The sequence below is a fragment of the Momordica charantia genome (genome assembly GCF_013281855.1).
Source record: "Momordica charantia cultivar OHB3-1 chromosome 4 unlocalized genomic scaffold, Mcharantia_2.0 BLBB01000004.1, whole genome shotgun sequence".
In the NCBI taxonomy this organism is placed as follows: domain Eukaryota; kingdom Viridiplantae; phylum Streptophyta; class Magnoliopsida; order Cucurbitales; family Cucurbitaceae; genus Momordica; species Momordica charantia.
Window position 1 is genome coordinate 19686294 of NW_028275162.1, and position 14878 is coordinate 19701171.

General features: G+C 34.2%; 1 protein-coding gene and 1 non-coding gene across 10 annotated transcripts; both read right to left on the bottom strand.

Moving 5' to 3' along the window:
- Positions 1–5253: 5253 nt before the first annotated feature.
- TRNAE-UUC (transfer RNA glutamic acid (anticodon UUC)) lies at positions 5254–5325 on the bottom strand. The gene has a single exon. It is a non-coding gene; the product is annotated as a tRNA-Glu (tRNA).
- A 3699-nt stretch (positions 5326–9024) lies between these two features.
- LOC111020048 (uncharacterized protein At1g01500) lies at positions 9025–12412 on the bottom strand. Of its 9 annotated transcripts, none has more exons than XM_088123133.1 (4): positions 11935–12412; positions 11728–11848; positions 10319–11093; positions 9025–9475 (listed from the first exon to the last, which is right to left on the bottom strand). In XM_088123133.1, the coding sequence occupies exons 3-4, from the start codon at positions 11021–11023 to the stop codon at positions 9239–9241; spliced, it is 942 nt and encodes a 313-aa protein (XP_087979259.1). In that variant the 5' UTR covers positions 11024–11093; positions 11728–11848; positions 11935–12412; the 3' UTR covers positions 9025–9238. The 9 variants fall into 9 exon arrangements, with proteins under 9 accessions (XP_087979259.1, XP_087979257.1, XP_087979254.1 ...); XM_088123131.1 differs by having other exon boundaries at positions 11923–12412; XM_088123128.1 differs by having other exon boundaries at positions 11569–11848; positions 11921–12412.
- Positions 12413–14878: the final 2466 nt, after the last annotated feature.

The window sequence follows — 14878 nt, forward strand, 5'->3', positions numbered from 1 at the left end:
GACAATATGCAAAATCAGACTACAAAACAATGTTCAATTTACAAATGAATTTCGAAATGGATGGAAATTAGGTGATTCATTGATTGAAATAACAGATACAAAACCAAGTTCTTTTTTCCTAATCTGATAATCATATGTAGACTCCTCACAAGGTTTGATCAAAAAGTGATGCAAAATGGGAAAAACGGACCGAAAATAGTCACTCTAATTTCCTATTCTCGAATAACTAGAGATCTCTCAAACTCCTATAGAGTTGAAGCCGCCTTCGCCTCTGGCAGTCGAATCCAAGACGTCACTATTTTCTCGACAATCAGTTGCACAATCCTGTCGCCCACTTTCACCTCAAAACCTACATCAGAGTGGTTGAACGGAATCACTCTATAGTCAGCATCTATCACACCAGCACCAACATCGATTGCATGCTTCAAAGCCAAGCTCGATCGAGGGGCTATAAAATCTTTAAATGCCTCAGTAGCAGTTGAGGAAAGTTTATGATATGAAAGATGGACACAGAAGAAATACCAATTCAAACATAAGTTCTGTTGAGAAAATGAAAGTGATAAAAGTAATGCGGAAGCAATAGTAAAATTCTTAATGTTTGATGAACAATGAGGAAATATAAAATTTGGGAGTAGAATTCAATAGAAGGAAAAATCAACTTCTAATTAGGGATCGCAAAAATATCCTCGGGACCCGATCCTCGCAGGTACCTGACCCGATTGGGTCGGGGATTCCCCGATTTAATCGGGGACGGGGTCAAACCGGGGATCCCAATCGGGTTCCTCGACGGGGACGAGGATCGGTCCCCCTGCCCCATCCCCGTCCCCGACCCCGCCCCATTTAATTTTTTATTACTTTTTCTATTTTTTATATAATAAATTTATAAATATTTTATAATTTTTTTTAAAAAAACTCAAGCTAATACCCCATTTAGCTATTTTTTTTTTCACTTTTTATACTTATAATAACAAAATTTAAAATTAAATGAAAAATTAAAAAAAAATATTTATAACGGGGACGGGTTCTACGTCCACAATCGAGGAATCCCCGTCCCGTTCCCGCCCCAAAAATTTTGGGGACGGGGCGGGGATGGAGGTAAAATTCCTCAATAGCGCGGGGATGGGGATGGCCCCCCCGACCCCATCCCGCCCCATTGCCATCCCTACTTCTAATTGAAGTGATACAAAATTGTGAATAAACAAATGAAAGTACAAATGTTGGTAATACAAGAAATGTGGTACAAAATGTGATGATACCAAATATGTGTTACAAATATTTTGGTGGTCCAAACTTCTCATGGAAGTTCACTCTTATATAGGTACAATACTTGGACATATTTTGTAACCAACCTAAAACTTAAAACAATATTTAAAACCTAAAAACTTACTGGTTATAAACTAAAAATTAAAAGATAAAATAACATAAAATTAAATCTAATCTTTAAAAGAAAAAAAACTTAAAAAATAAAAAATTGAAAATTTAATGAAGAAAAAAAACCTCAAATCTGAACTTCTGGGATCGCGATGCTCAAATCAATTGGAACTAGGACTTTTATTGAAATTAAGAAGAAAAAAAAAAACTCACAAAACAGTTCAAGAATACCCAAACCTTAAGAAAACATACACTTTCTGCTTTCTCCCCCAGTCCTCTCTCTCCCTCTTTTTCTCTCTATTCATCATCAAAATGAGTTTAATCGATGTGATTTGAGTTCTCTACATGGGTGACAACTGTACTTCACCCCTTTCTCACCATCGACATTTTAACTCTAGATTTATCTTGCTATCGGCGTCTGCATTTCAGATTTAGGGTGTGTCAACTTTAGATCTGCCTAACCGTAAGCGTCTGCACTTCAGATCTACCACATCATCATCGTTTGTACTCGATATTTGCATTATCTTCGGTGTCTCTATTTTAGATGTATTTCATTGCTCGCGGTGTGGGATTCAGATCTGTTCTTCTGATTTCACTCTTTTGTTCAAACACGGTAACCCGAGGACCCAACCTGAACCGAACCGAATTAATAAAGTTTGGGTTGGGTTGGGTTAAGTAATGTGGTTTAGTTGGGTTAATGAACCACTCAACCTGAAATTTCAGGTTGGTCCAGAAAACATCTCTAAATTGACCCAACACAACCCGTGAACATCGCTACCAATAATCTTTAAATTTAATCTTATACAAATAGTTATATAAACACAAATTTAGAACCAAAAACCTCATTCAAAGCGTTCACTCACCTTACTCACCTTGTTGGAAATAATGTAGATCGACCTTCATCGGTGTGGGTTAGAAATCTGATTTGCTGGAGTTATGGATGCCGTCGAGCTTTCCAAATCTGTTGTTAGTCGCTGGAGTCAATGGAGGAACGTTACAGCTCTGAGTCTCTGGCGTTCGTGGAAGACGTGGCGGTCTTCGAAGTTTGTGGACGCGTCGCCGCTTCTCGTGTTGTCAGAGTTTGTGAGGAGGTAAGAGAGAGGAAGACAGAGGATGGTGGTGGCAGTGTTGGCTGATTTCTAAAGAGATAACGAAATGAAGAAGAAAATGGGGAGTTTTTGGGCTGACTAACCCTTTTCCAGGCTCACTTTGATATACATCCCCATCTCCAAAATCTATATTTTCTAATCATTTGCTGATATCATCAAATAAGTCAAATGACCATCATTGCTCACTTAAATTTTTACTTTCCTTTTTTTTAATCTTCTTAGGTATGTATTCATTTTCTCTCTCGTCGGTTTCTCTTTCACCCCATTTTCATCTTCTCTCTCACCTCTCTTCTTGTTTCCTTCTCTTTCCAATCTTTCTTCTTCACTCTTTTTAGATTTTTGTTAAACATAACAAAATCAAATTTTCCTTATTTTAACTTTCACTCTCTCTCTTCTTTTCTCTTTTCAAATTTTCCAGATTTTTATGGATTGTAAACTTTCCCATTTATCTCTTCAGAATTTTATGGATTTCAAACCTTCTCCTCTTCTCTGTTTCGCATTTTTTCCCACAGGAATCAATGAAATTTTTTTTTTGATATTCTTTGACCAACGAAGTTGGCTATTTGAGTTATGTACTGAGAGAGAAGAGAGAGAGAATGAAAGAGAAAAGAGAGTGAGAGAGAAGAGAGAGAGAAAATGAAACCCGATTTTTTAATTCTGTTACCGATTTGAATGGAGGCGAAGATTAAGAAATCACGATTCCAAAATGTTAGGATTTCATTTTTTCTTTTTTATTTTACAAATGACAAAATAAATAAATAAATTTTGAAATAATTTGATCAAATTTAAGTTCAAAATATTAGCAAATAATCAAGATCCTACATTAAAGATTTTTCGCTCCTTCAATCTCGTTAATTTTAATCATAAATGGTATTCAAATTTAAAATTTAATCCAAATTTGTTTATTTAATTGTTTTCTCGTCTTCTCTCCCGTAATTGAGTCTCTCATCCAAAATTAAATTTTTTTTATTTCCTCCGTCTCTCCTAATTTATTTTAATTGTAGATTCGGTTTAGATGGAAAAAATTTATAACCACTGATTTAAAAAAAAAAACTAAATATCAATGGTGTTTCAAATCTATTAAAAATTGAATTAAAAAATCAAATGGGATTCCTTAATCAAAATCGGGATTCCTTTCCTCTCTCTTCTCTCTCGGTTCTTGGTCTCAATCTCGCTCCTTCGCTCCCTCTTTTCTCGTTCTCTCTCCTATCTCTTCTCTCCTTCAATCTCACTCTGATTTTCTCTCACAACCAAGCTCCAGTTCTCTCCAAAATGAGGGAGAAAGGGAAAATAGGGAAAAATTTAGAAAATCTATACATTTTAATTTTGGAAAATTTTTAAGACAGAGAAAGTTTGAAGTCGGTAAAAATCTAGAAAATTTGAAAACAGAGAAGAAGGGAGATAGGGATGGAAAGTTAAAATAAGGAAAATTTGATTTTGTTATATCTTACCCGAAGAACTTTTTGAAAAGAGAATGAATAAAGATTAGGAAGAGAGATGAGGGAGAGAGAAGGAGACCAGAGAGAGAAGTAAATACGTACCTGAGAAGATTCAAATGAAAAAAAAAAAAAAGAGGGAAAGTAAAAATTTAAGTCTAAGTTGTGGAGGTACAATGATAGTCATTTGACTTGTTTAATCATGTCATCAGATGGTTAAAAACATAGGTTTTGGAGATGTTAGATATATATCAAAATGGGCATGTATGAAGGGTTTTTAGGTTGAATAGCCCCTTTTACCAAGACAATATTATTTTTACCTATTTTTTTTAAAATTATGTTTTCTAATCTTGGCTGACATCACATGGATATCAAATTAAGTTCACTGCCCTGGTCTGTCTCTTATCTCTTCTGTTTGTTTTTCACTTTGATAATTATTTCTCTTTCTCATTTCTCATCTTCTACCTGAGATCCCTTCCCATTTTTCAGAGATCTTTCTCCATTTTGGTAAGTTGAAAATTCTACCATATCTCTTCTTCTATCTCCTTCTCCTTCTCATATTTGAAAATTTTTTCAATCAATTTATTCCTCAAATCACGGCACATAAAGAACAGAGAAAATATAAAATAAAAAAGTCAGGGTGAAATGAATCTTTTTCTCTCTCCATCTAGGCCATAACGTTCTCCATTAGATCCTAGGTCCTCTCAATCTCGCTCTTGCTCACAACCTCGCTCAAAATCTCGCTCTTGATCTCGATCTTGCTCAAAATCTCGCTCTTGATCTCGATCTTGCTCAAAATCTCGCTCTCGTTTTCAATCCAGTCGATCTCAGTCAAATCATCTCAGTCACGATCTCGTTTTCGATCAAATCCGACTGGTGTGCGGAAGTGAGAAAGCTGTTGCATTTTAGAGAGAGACATGTTTGAGGAAGAGGAAGAGAAAAAATCACTGGATTTTTGTGTCGGTTTCGGGTACAGGTACCCTTTTGTGAGGAAGGGAGAGTGAAAGAGGCACTTGAGAGTGTGAAAGAAGAGAGAGAAAGATTGGGTGTGTTGAGTGAGAAGGGTGTGAGGAAGAGAGAGCGAGGAGGGAGGGGAGAGATATAGATGTAGGCGTGGAGTGAGGGGGTGTGAGGAAGAGAGAGAAACCCTATTTTCAGAGAGAGAAAAAGGATGTGAGAAAGAAAGAGTAAAATTAATTTTTATGGTTCAAAAAATCGAGAGGAACAAGGAAATACAAAATAATAATATTTATAGAAGAGAAGAGAGAGAAATGGTAAATGATTTGAGGAAGGGTAAAAAAGAGAGAGGGAGATAGAGAGAAATTTAAAATAAAAAATTTCATTGCCGGGAATCGAACCCGGGACTCCTGGGTGAAAGGCAGATATCCTAACCGCTGGACGACAACGGAAGATGTTAATAGCTGTCGTAAATAATATATAAACTTTTTGATTTTATTGTACTTAGTACCAAACTTAAAAATTGAATCTCAATTAATTTTTGAGTACACTGCAGAAATCACCTACAGTACAATGATTGTGACAATTTCATCCTCAAACTTTCAATTGTAAAAATTAAATCCTTAAATCTTTAGAGGTTGCAAAATTACACTATTAGACTTTCATGTGTAAAAATTAAACCCTTAAACTTTGACCAATTAAAAAAATCGACACTTGAATTTTTAAAATTTATAAATTAAAACCTTCCAACTTTTTGTAATTAAAAAAATTAAATCTATTTTTAATATTCTCTCCCCCATTTCCTCCTGTCTTTCTTCACACTGCCATGCCATGGGACCTGCGGGCCGGATTTCGAGTTGTTTCTGGAGTAGGACCCATTTTTCAACGAACTGTTCGATACTTCAACTCCTTCGTTTGATTATGGAGTTGAAAATTTTGACACATTAAGATTCATTCCTCTGGAATTTCTCAAGAACCTGACGATTTTAGTTTAAAAAATTTGCCCTTTTTTTCTCTCTCCAGCATCGATAAAAAGTAGTAGTATTCGAACTACTTCAATGAACCTGATAATTTATTTTAGCTTGGCCATGGATTCTTCCGTTGAAGAAACCCAAATTAGTCAAGAAAAAATTGTGTATAATTGTATCAGTATGCATTTAATTACCAATTGTTATCAGAATTTTAAAATTACACCTCTTTGTGGTGTCCCTGCCGCAAGTGCTGTTGGCGAAGATAGTTTCAGAAGGGGAAACAGAAATAGAGTAAGGTTTGGTTTTTCAAGAAAGCAGGAGAAAGTAGAAAAGGAGGACAAAACATAAAAGCGATTTAAAAATATATTCAATTTTTAAGTTACAAAAGTCGGAGGGTTTAATTTTTACCGTGAAAGTTTATGGGTATAATTTTTAAATTTGTAAAAGTTTAAGGGCTTAATTTTTATGATTCAAAATTTACGAGTGCAATTATAACAACAATCATATTTTAAGGGTGGTTTATACAATTTACCCTTAATTTTTTTAAAGTATTTAATAATATATTTGTAAGCTACTAATAATTAAACACTAACCTTTTTTTTTTTTTTACAACATATGGGACGAGGGATCAATCTCACAACCTCTTAGTTTAAAATATATATCAATTATCGCTGAGCGCTAGCTTTGACAATTACCAACTAATATTTAGTTCAATTTAAAATATTATTAATAATTCTAAATTTTACAATATTATATAAGTTAATATATTATATTTTGCATGGTTTAATTTTAATAAAAATAGTTAAAGCGGGCATAGTTCAATGATAATTGACATATGCCTCCAACCAAGAGGTTGCTAGTTCGATCCCCATCCCACATGTTGTACTAAATTTTTTTTTTAATAAAATAAATTAAGTTTGTATTAAAAATAATAATAAATTAAATCAAGCTTATAACATTAAATAGTATTTATCAAATTTTTTTAATTAATTACACATTTTTAAATTTCAAATTCAAAATAAAACACTTGAAACATAGAAGTGTATTTTTCCACTTTCCATTGTTTGAATCACAAAAAAAGTTTTTAGATAACAGTCTAACAGATTGCTAAGTAAATATGTTTTTAGAAAATTTTACTTTTTTTTGCCTCTCCTTATGATTCATATTTTTCGTCCTCCCAACAAACATAAACATTTTCTTATTTTCTTCCTTTTGCAACAAAAAATTAAATTAAATAGGTTAATAATTTACATTCCTATCTTCATATTAATAATAATAAGAGCTAACTGTCACTCAAAGTTTGAAATGCTTAATATTTGAAAGAATACCATAGTTTAAACACTAAAAAAATGAAAAAAAAAAGCATACGAAAAGATTAAATATGAAATAACGATTATCATGGGCATTATTGAAAATTACTTAAAAAATAAAATAAAATACTATATATGATGGATGTAAAATTTTTTAATAGGTCAATTTACACAATCATTTTATTTTAACTGCGTGGTTTATTTAGTAATAAAAAGAAACTCAATCACGAGTTCTCAAAATATATCATTTAATTGTTTAATTCAACCAAAATAAATTTATTTGATATTATATCGATAAAAAAAAAGGAAGTTTATTTGATCTTTATCACCACTTTTTTTTTCCTGTTAAACTATACTATAGTAACAAAGTGTTGAATAGCTATTTCTTAAAATTAGATTTATAATATTAATTTTGCTAGAATTTAATCCTTATAAAAAGAAAAAAGAAATTTAATTATATACAAACATACATGTTCTTTCCAATCTCCTCTCTCTTGTTTAAGTCATAATTCTAAAATAGTAATAAATTTTATCGATGATTTTTAGTTCGTAGAATTAATGTGTCAAAAAATTTCGAAGCTACATTTAATTCATAGGTTGAATCTATGGCTTAGAATAATAAATTGTAAATTATACTTAATAGATGAGTTATTGATGATTTTTAGTATATAGAATTGATATATCAAAACTTTTTGAAGTCACCTTTGATTCATTTGGTTGAATTTGTGTAGTCGAGAGTAATAGTAACTTATATTTGATGGATCAAAAAATTTTAATTTGTGGATTAAAAATATTACAAAATTAAGGTAGGTCTCAAACTAATTCTATAAATAAGATAGTTAGATTGGGTACATCTTAATATAATCGGACCGAACTTGCGTAGCGATTTACTATTTATTTTTTTTAACCGAAGAAAATTGTTATTTTTATATTATTGCTTTACCATAAGGTTTTTTCTTTATATATTCTTTATATTTTTTTACCAAAAAAATTATTATTTTTATATTATTTTAAAAAATAAGATAATTTTATTTCCTAATATATAAAATTTATTTTTTCTTCCTTTCTTTATATTTTTAAACTTTTTTTTTTTGGTATACATAAAAGATTAAAAAAGAAAATTTTTCTAGTAAAGCAGGATATTAAATTTCCACATGTCCATAATTTAGACATTAAAGGGTGAATTGAGATTTCTATATTATCGTAAAAAGAAAATAATAATAATAATAAAGAATAAAGAAAAATATTAGATCGCCCAATATTGAAACATAGATCATCTAAGATAAGGATGGAATGACGAAGGAGTACATCACTTCCCTAGTTTGTATTAATAGCACAACAAAATATCTTACTAAAAATAAAATAAACATTATGACTTTGTTTCAATATCTACCCCAATTATATTACTTTTTATTTAATTTACATTTTGTTGTTATTATTTTGAAACTTACATTATTTTTGTAATTTGTTTTTTAAATTACATTATTTTTAAAATTCTCCCTGAATTGTTTATGTTATGTTATACTTTTGATTTTGAGGGGGCAAATGTGATATAAATTTTGTAACAATTTTATCCTATTGAATTTTTTTTTGTTAAGCTTCAAAGAATAAATCGAATCGTTTTATTTACCCTTAATTCTGATAAAACTTTTCACGTTAGACGATTTAAATTACAAACTCAAATTCATGGATCAAATGGATGTGATGAAAATAGAGTTTTATCAAATTAAGATTTTTGAATAAACGATTTCGTTAACCGAATAACTAAGAGGGAGGAGATCGAACTCTCAATATGTTATAGTATTTGTTAGTTTTAATTGGGCAAATCACCCCGTCGGAAGATAGCTCTAATTGATCAAGGCATTATAACTTCGACAAAAAGTCTGTTCAACTAATAAAAAATATACATATATAAATTTGCTGCTTCAGTTAACCATAATCACACTACTAATAAATACCATACAAGGCTCAAAATGACCTATTATCACCTCACCAATCCTCTCTATTGACAAACTAGTAATGCTTTAAACATACATGTTTTCCAGAGTCAAAATTTCAGCTACACAAGTAGATTCTTCATCAAATCACATTAGCCGCCTTGAAAAGTTCCGAGTAGTCGCTCGGTAGGTACGTACGAGCAAGCCTACTCCTACACCGATTCCTAAACAGACACCAAGCCCTATACCAACACCGACTCTCACGCCTGCATTGAACCAGGAGAGTTCACCATCTTCATTGTCTAAATACTCTCGCCTCTTCCAGTACATGTTGTAGTAGTCGTCTTCGATGTCGTCCTGTTTGTATCTTATGTATTCTGTGGCCTACAGGGATTGGAATGGATATTTGAGGATTGGGAGTATATTAAGCCAACCAACCACATGATCAAATAATCTTAGTTGCAATACATCAGGAGCGATTGAAATGAAGAAGAAAGTTAAACTCAACACCTCAAAAGGATACAGGCAGAAAAGATTATGAACATTGAAAATGTAGGCAGTTAATGAAGATTAATCCGAAAGGTAATATCTCAATCACTGCAGTTAAATTTACTTTTTCGAGCACGAAAATGAAATAGCAGCAGCTACTACCAAGAAACAAGTAGGTGTATTTAAATTCTCAAGTTTTTTAGTGATTTGGATGGCATTATCAGGCATATGATCCTAATTAAGGTCATTTTGTATGTAGTTTATCTTGTATTGGACTAGGAATTTAAAACAGGTTTGGTAACATTACCATTGGTTTTCTTATTTCTATTTCCTCTTTTTTAATTATAATAAAGAAAAAATTGAATTGCACAGCCCAAAAATCCTAAAGAATAAAATAATGTTTTTATTTATGTTTTGAAATAAATTGGAAACGGGAATAAGAAATTAGAAATTTGTTTATCTTGTTTCCAAAATTTCTATACAATTTTAAGAATGTTTCTAAAAAAATGAGGAAACAGAGAACATAGATAGTTTTCAAATGTTTAGGTTTTTTAATAAAACTAAAAACGAGAACAAGAAACCAAACGTTACCAAACATGCTCTAAATAGTCTATGACATGTAAGTAATAAGAACAAAGCAAACTAATCACGAGGCGACTATTTGAACTTGCGATATTATGTGTAAATAACTCACAGGTATTAAAACCTCAAGTGGATGACCAGAGATCAGTGATGTACCTGTAAATCATGTTGTGGAAATTGATCTTCATTAGATTTGGGTGTCTCAGACTCTGGTATGGCGTCCAACATGGATTTCCAACCCTGCTTCTTTCTGGAGCTTAGCTGCAAAGTTCTGGTCAAGATGATAGGATTCCCCAAAAAGCTACCAGCAACATAAACCTCGATCTTCGGCATGGGGGTTTCAACTCCAATCATATGCTTTCCCTTCAAGAAGCCAGCACCCAACTTCGACTCACAGCTCATGTTCCACCTCTTCGCATTGCCTTTCGACTCCCCGGATAAACCGTTGCAATTCGACATCTCCAAAACACCAGAAAGAATCAAATCGTCCTTGTCATACACCTCAAATTTCACATTTCCACTCAACCTTATACTATCAGTAGTCACAAAAGTAGCTTCTTCTGATTTCTTATCAGCCCTATCTCTCCTCAGAGAGGAAGAGACTCCCTCTGAGTGACTGCTACTTCTAACACCATTCACTTCAAAAAGGGTGTCCGGGCTGAGAGGGATATGGTTTAGCATGAGGAACTCGGGCGTTGAGCTGTCCACTTGGAAATTACTGATTCTAACATAGAACACTCTCATATCGAGCCAGGATGACGAGTAAACTTTAACACGAGGCTGGTGCCGTGAGAATCTAGCAAGGCGAAGTTCATCATCGATTGCTTCAACTTTTGGTAGTGTTTCAACAGCACCCTCCATGGTTAAAGAATCTCAATCCCCACCCAAACTTATCAAAGTGGTGACGACACGAGAGAAATCATTCACGACTCTATCAAAAGCCAACCTGGACTGTTTTACAATTCAACCCCCAAAACATATATAGTAGAAATATCATCAAAACAAGACAAAAATTGATGAAAAGAAACGAAAATAGATAGTTTCAGAATCCCACACCATCAGAACTGTATGCACACATCCAAAACAGAGCAGACCAATGTTCGCAAGACAGGTAATAATGTTCATAAATAGTAAATTAATTTCCAAGAATAGAAACCCTTTAATTAAGGAGAAAATTTTGAGTCAAAATCAAAACTGAAAGAAGTTCCAATTCCAGCAAACTCAAACCAATAGGCAAACCCCAGCAGTTGAATGTGATCCAAATATCCAAACAAGAGAGAAGAAGCAGACTATGAAATCATACGGTAAGAACTCCTTCAGTAGCATGATTATAATCTGGAGATGTCAAAGCAACAAAAATACACCAAATTGAACGAGAGATTAACTAGGAAAACACAATGAAACACCTCCAGATTTGGAAACAGGAGAAGCCGTTAGCAGAGAGCGGATCCATCGAACCATGAACTTCCACCTCACAAATTCACAAATCCAAATAGTTCTAATGAAAAGGGCAAGACCCAGATCTCGTGTTGGCTAAATTTTAACAAATTGAACTCGTTACTCACCTGGTAAAACCTCTCAGATCAATATTTCTGCAATAATTGCCTTCTCCAAGAACCCGCCGGCCTCCAGCAAATCGAACATACCCACATCACACGAGACAGAATCAGCCGATAAACTTTTGATCTGAACCACAAACAAAAAGGGAAATCAAAGCCAATTCTCAGAGTTGGATAAATATTTAGAAAATAGACTCACACGGAAAATCCAACATTCAAAATCTCGATAAGGACTGAAATTTATCGCTATCCCTCTCCGCCAGAAGGTCTTGTACAGAGAGCGTTCTCAAATCGCTATCAAGCGATGCAATTAAAGCTTTTGATTCCGGGCGAAGAGCGAGTGGCCACTACCCTCCAATGGAAAATCAAAATTTCTCGCTGAGAAACAATTATTTGTCAATTTTCTCCACTTTTCCCGAAATTGAGTTGAGGCATTGAGATGGGTCTGCAGGAAAAAGAAAGTTGGAAAATCCGATTACGATCCAGAAGCTCGTGGGAAGCGTTTGGATCTCGTCTGGGAGTAAGAATGAAAACCACTCGTTTTCTCAAGAAAATTTGACAAAACAAATTAACCCCAGAAAGAAGTAAATCTCAAGAAAAGGAAAAGAAAAATGAGGGAGGACGATCTTATCCAATTGCAAGGAGTACGGATCGGCGCAAGCCATAGCGATTGACGCTGTTAAGAGTGGTGACCGTGACCGGAACTTGAGCGCGAGTAGTGGCGCTGCGTTGGCCGGGACCGTTGTTCATCATTCTGGGCCGAATGAATGGGCTTTGTGATCTTAGGGAAGCCCATGGACCGTATAGCATGGCCCACTATTCTGTAAGTTGTATGGCTACTTTAGTGCAAGTTTTTCTTTTAATTCTTGAATTATTATATACTTTTAATTGGTCCGACACAAAATTGAAAGCTATATAGTTAGTTCTAGAAAGTCCCATCCTTGTGTGGGTTTTGTCTCAAATTGGGAGTGGTTGTGCGCTGGTGTTTTTGTGTGGGTTTTGTCTCAAATTCGGAGTGGTTGTGCGCTGGTGTTCTGTGTGGTGTTTCCTGTCGAGCAGATCAATGGATGAAATTGTTGATAAGTGGAAAGGGCCGGTTCGGCCGGGTGTTGAGAGTGAGGCTGTACAGGTAGACTCCCATGGGATTTTTGAAAAACTGAAGGCATTTTCAAAATAAATTGAAAGAAACGAGTGAGTTTTGAAATGTTTGGTTTTTAGGGTGTTGCGTCTTTTTATATACAAATACGTCTCTTGAGAGACGCATTCAGCGCCCCGTTACAGACCTCCGGACGAACGGCGTAATGGACCCTGACGGCCGGACGGGACGGCGTAATTAAAATATACTTCATAAATACGAACATCAAAATTCATAAAAATAAATATATAGTTAAAATTGAAATTGCATGTCTTGAAATTTCATTGATTACAATAAAACAAACCTCAAAATTCTTAGAAAAAAATTAAGACTTAACCTAATTCCTATTCTTGGTCATTTGGATCATCATCAAGAATATTAGCTCCTTTTCGTTGTCGTCTTCTCCTACGATCTGGTATCACTCCTTCAAATTGCATCGATCGATATATTTCGGTAATATTAGATAAATGGATTCTACCGCTATCAGTCATATTGGGCATCACATTGTGGAAAAAAGATGAAAACAAGTTTAATACTGGTAAATAAGGTGGTATAAAAATTTAGTTATGATGTTAATTACCAAATAATTATATGATGCTCCTGCCCTAGTGAGAAATCTCATACTAATGCGATTGAACCAAGTATATAATTATGATCAACGTCTGCACCCTCATTTATAGGGAGACCATTAATAGTATTATTTTGGCGGTTTTCCCACTCCTGAATCTGGGGAGCCAAAGTTTGTTCTCAATTTTGTTCATGACGCCCGCGTAGGTCATATGTGTGCTGACGTATATCTGCTGACGTATGTGGGAATATATTGCACCCACCCAAATTGACGCATAACACGGTCGGGAAATTGCCACTCTACCGCATAAAAACATATGAGAGGACTACTAGTCGTCCATATATGCTGACCAATAAGGCAATACTTGGGTAAGCGCCCGAATAAGTGCCTATATGGCTCCCAAATAATCTGCATTAATTTTGTAAGATAAGCCCAAAAATAAATCCAACGTTAATAAACAATCATACATAAATAAAATTAATAATACTTGATCCGGCATGAGTTGATCCAACATGAATCGATATTGGATAAGTACGTGAGTCGGGGATTCAGTAACTCTAAAATCATCGTTCCATCTACATTTACGAGAAGTTGAATGTTAGTTTTTATTGAAGAAACATACATGTGAATTACTTGAACTAAAAAATAAAATTACGTACCATATTATCAATGGTCTATCTCCTAAGTTATTCTAGTGTATATGAAGTATGCATAGTGCTAGTAAAGGGAAGCGATCTCATGCCCAAATTTGTAGTAATATAACTGGTCCTGCTATATCTTGTGCATCTATAGCTACAGCTTTGCATAACTGTCTATAAAGTCAGGCAAGGCAACCCGCACACCATCTGTACTGTCCAGCTATACCAAAATCTACTAGTAGAGGTAGGTACATCAAGTGGACTCTACTATTCGACTTATCTGAAAATACAATACCTCCAATAAGGGTAAGAATGTATGCCCTAGCGTAACGTTGTAGAGCTACATCATCAACATCATCTGGTAGATGGGCAAAATCATCAAACTGGTTTGCCAACCATGGTAAGCTAAGATGACCACCAACTAAATCTCTTTCTCCTGATGTAACTCCTAGTAATTCAGTACACACATCCCGCCAAGTGTGCTGAAATGATCCAATAAGATCTTTCCCGTCTATAGGTAGTCCAAATTGGATGGCGACATCTTGTAATGTGATGGTACACTCTCCATACGGCAAGTGAAATGTGTGCGTCTCTTGTCGCCAGCGCTCCACCAAAGCTGTGATCAAATGTCAGTCTAACTGTATAAAATTTAAACGTGACACACTATAAAATCCTACTTGTCGTAGATATGGATCTATAGGAGGATCTGGACGTGTCACCCTACTAATAGTAGCCTCTTGACGTCTGTAATGTAAGGGGTCAGTGTATCCAGTTTATTAGACCAACTCAGATCGATGGCTAGCTTGAAGATGTAAA

Coding starts and splice junctions, on each gene's coding strand:
- LOC111020048 (XM_088123133.1), bottom strand. CDS start 11,023: ATGGAGGGTGCTGTTGAAACACTACCAAAAGTTGAAGCAATCGATGAT. Junction 9,476..10,318: donor TTCCACAACATGATTTACAG/GTACATCACTGA, acceptor CAATCCCTGTAG/GCCACAGAATACATAAGATA.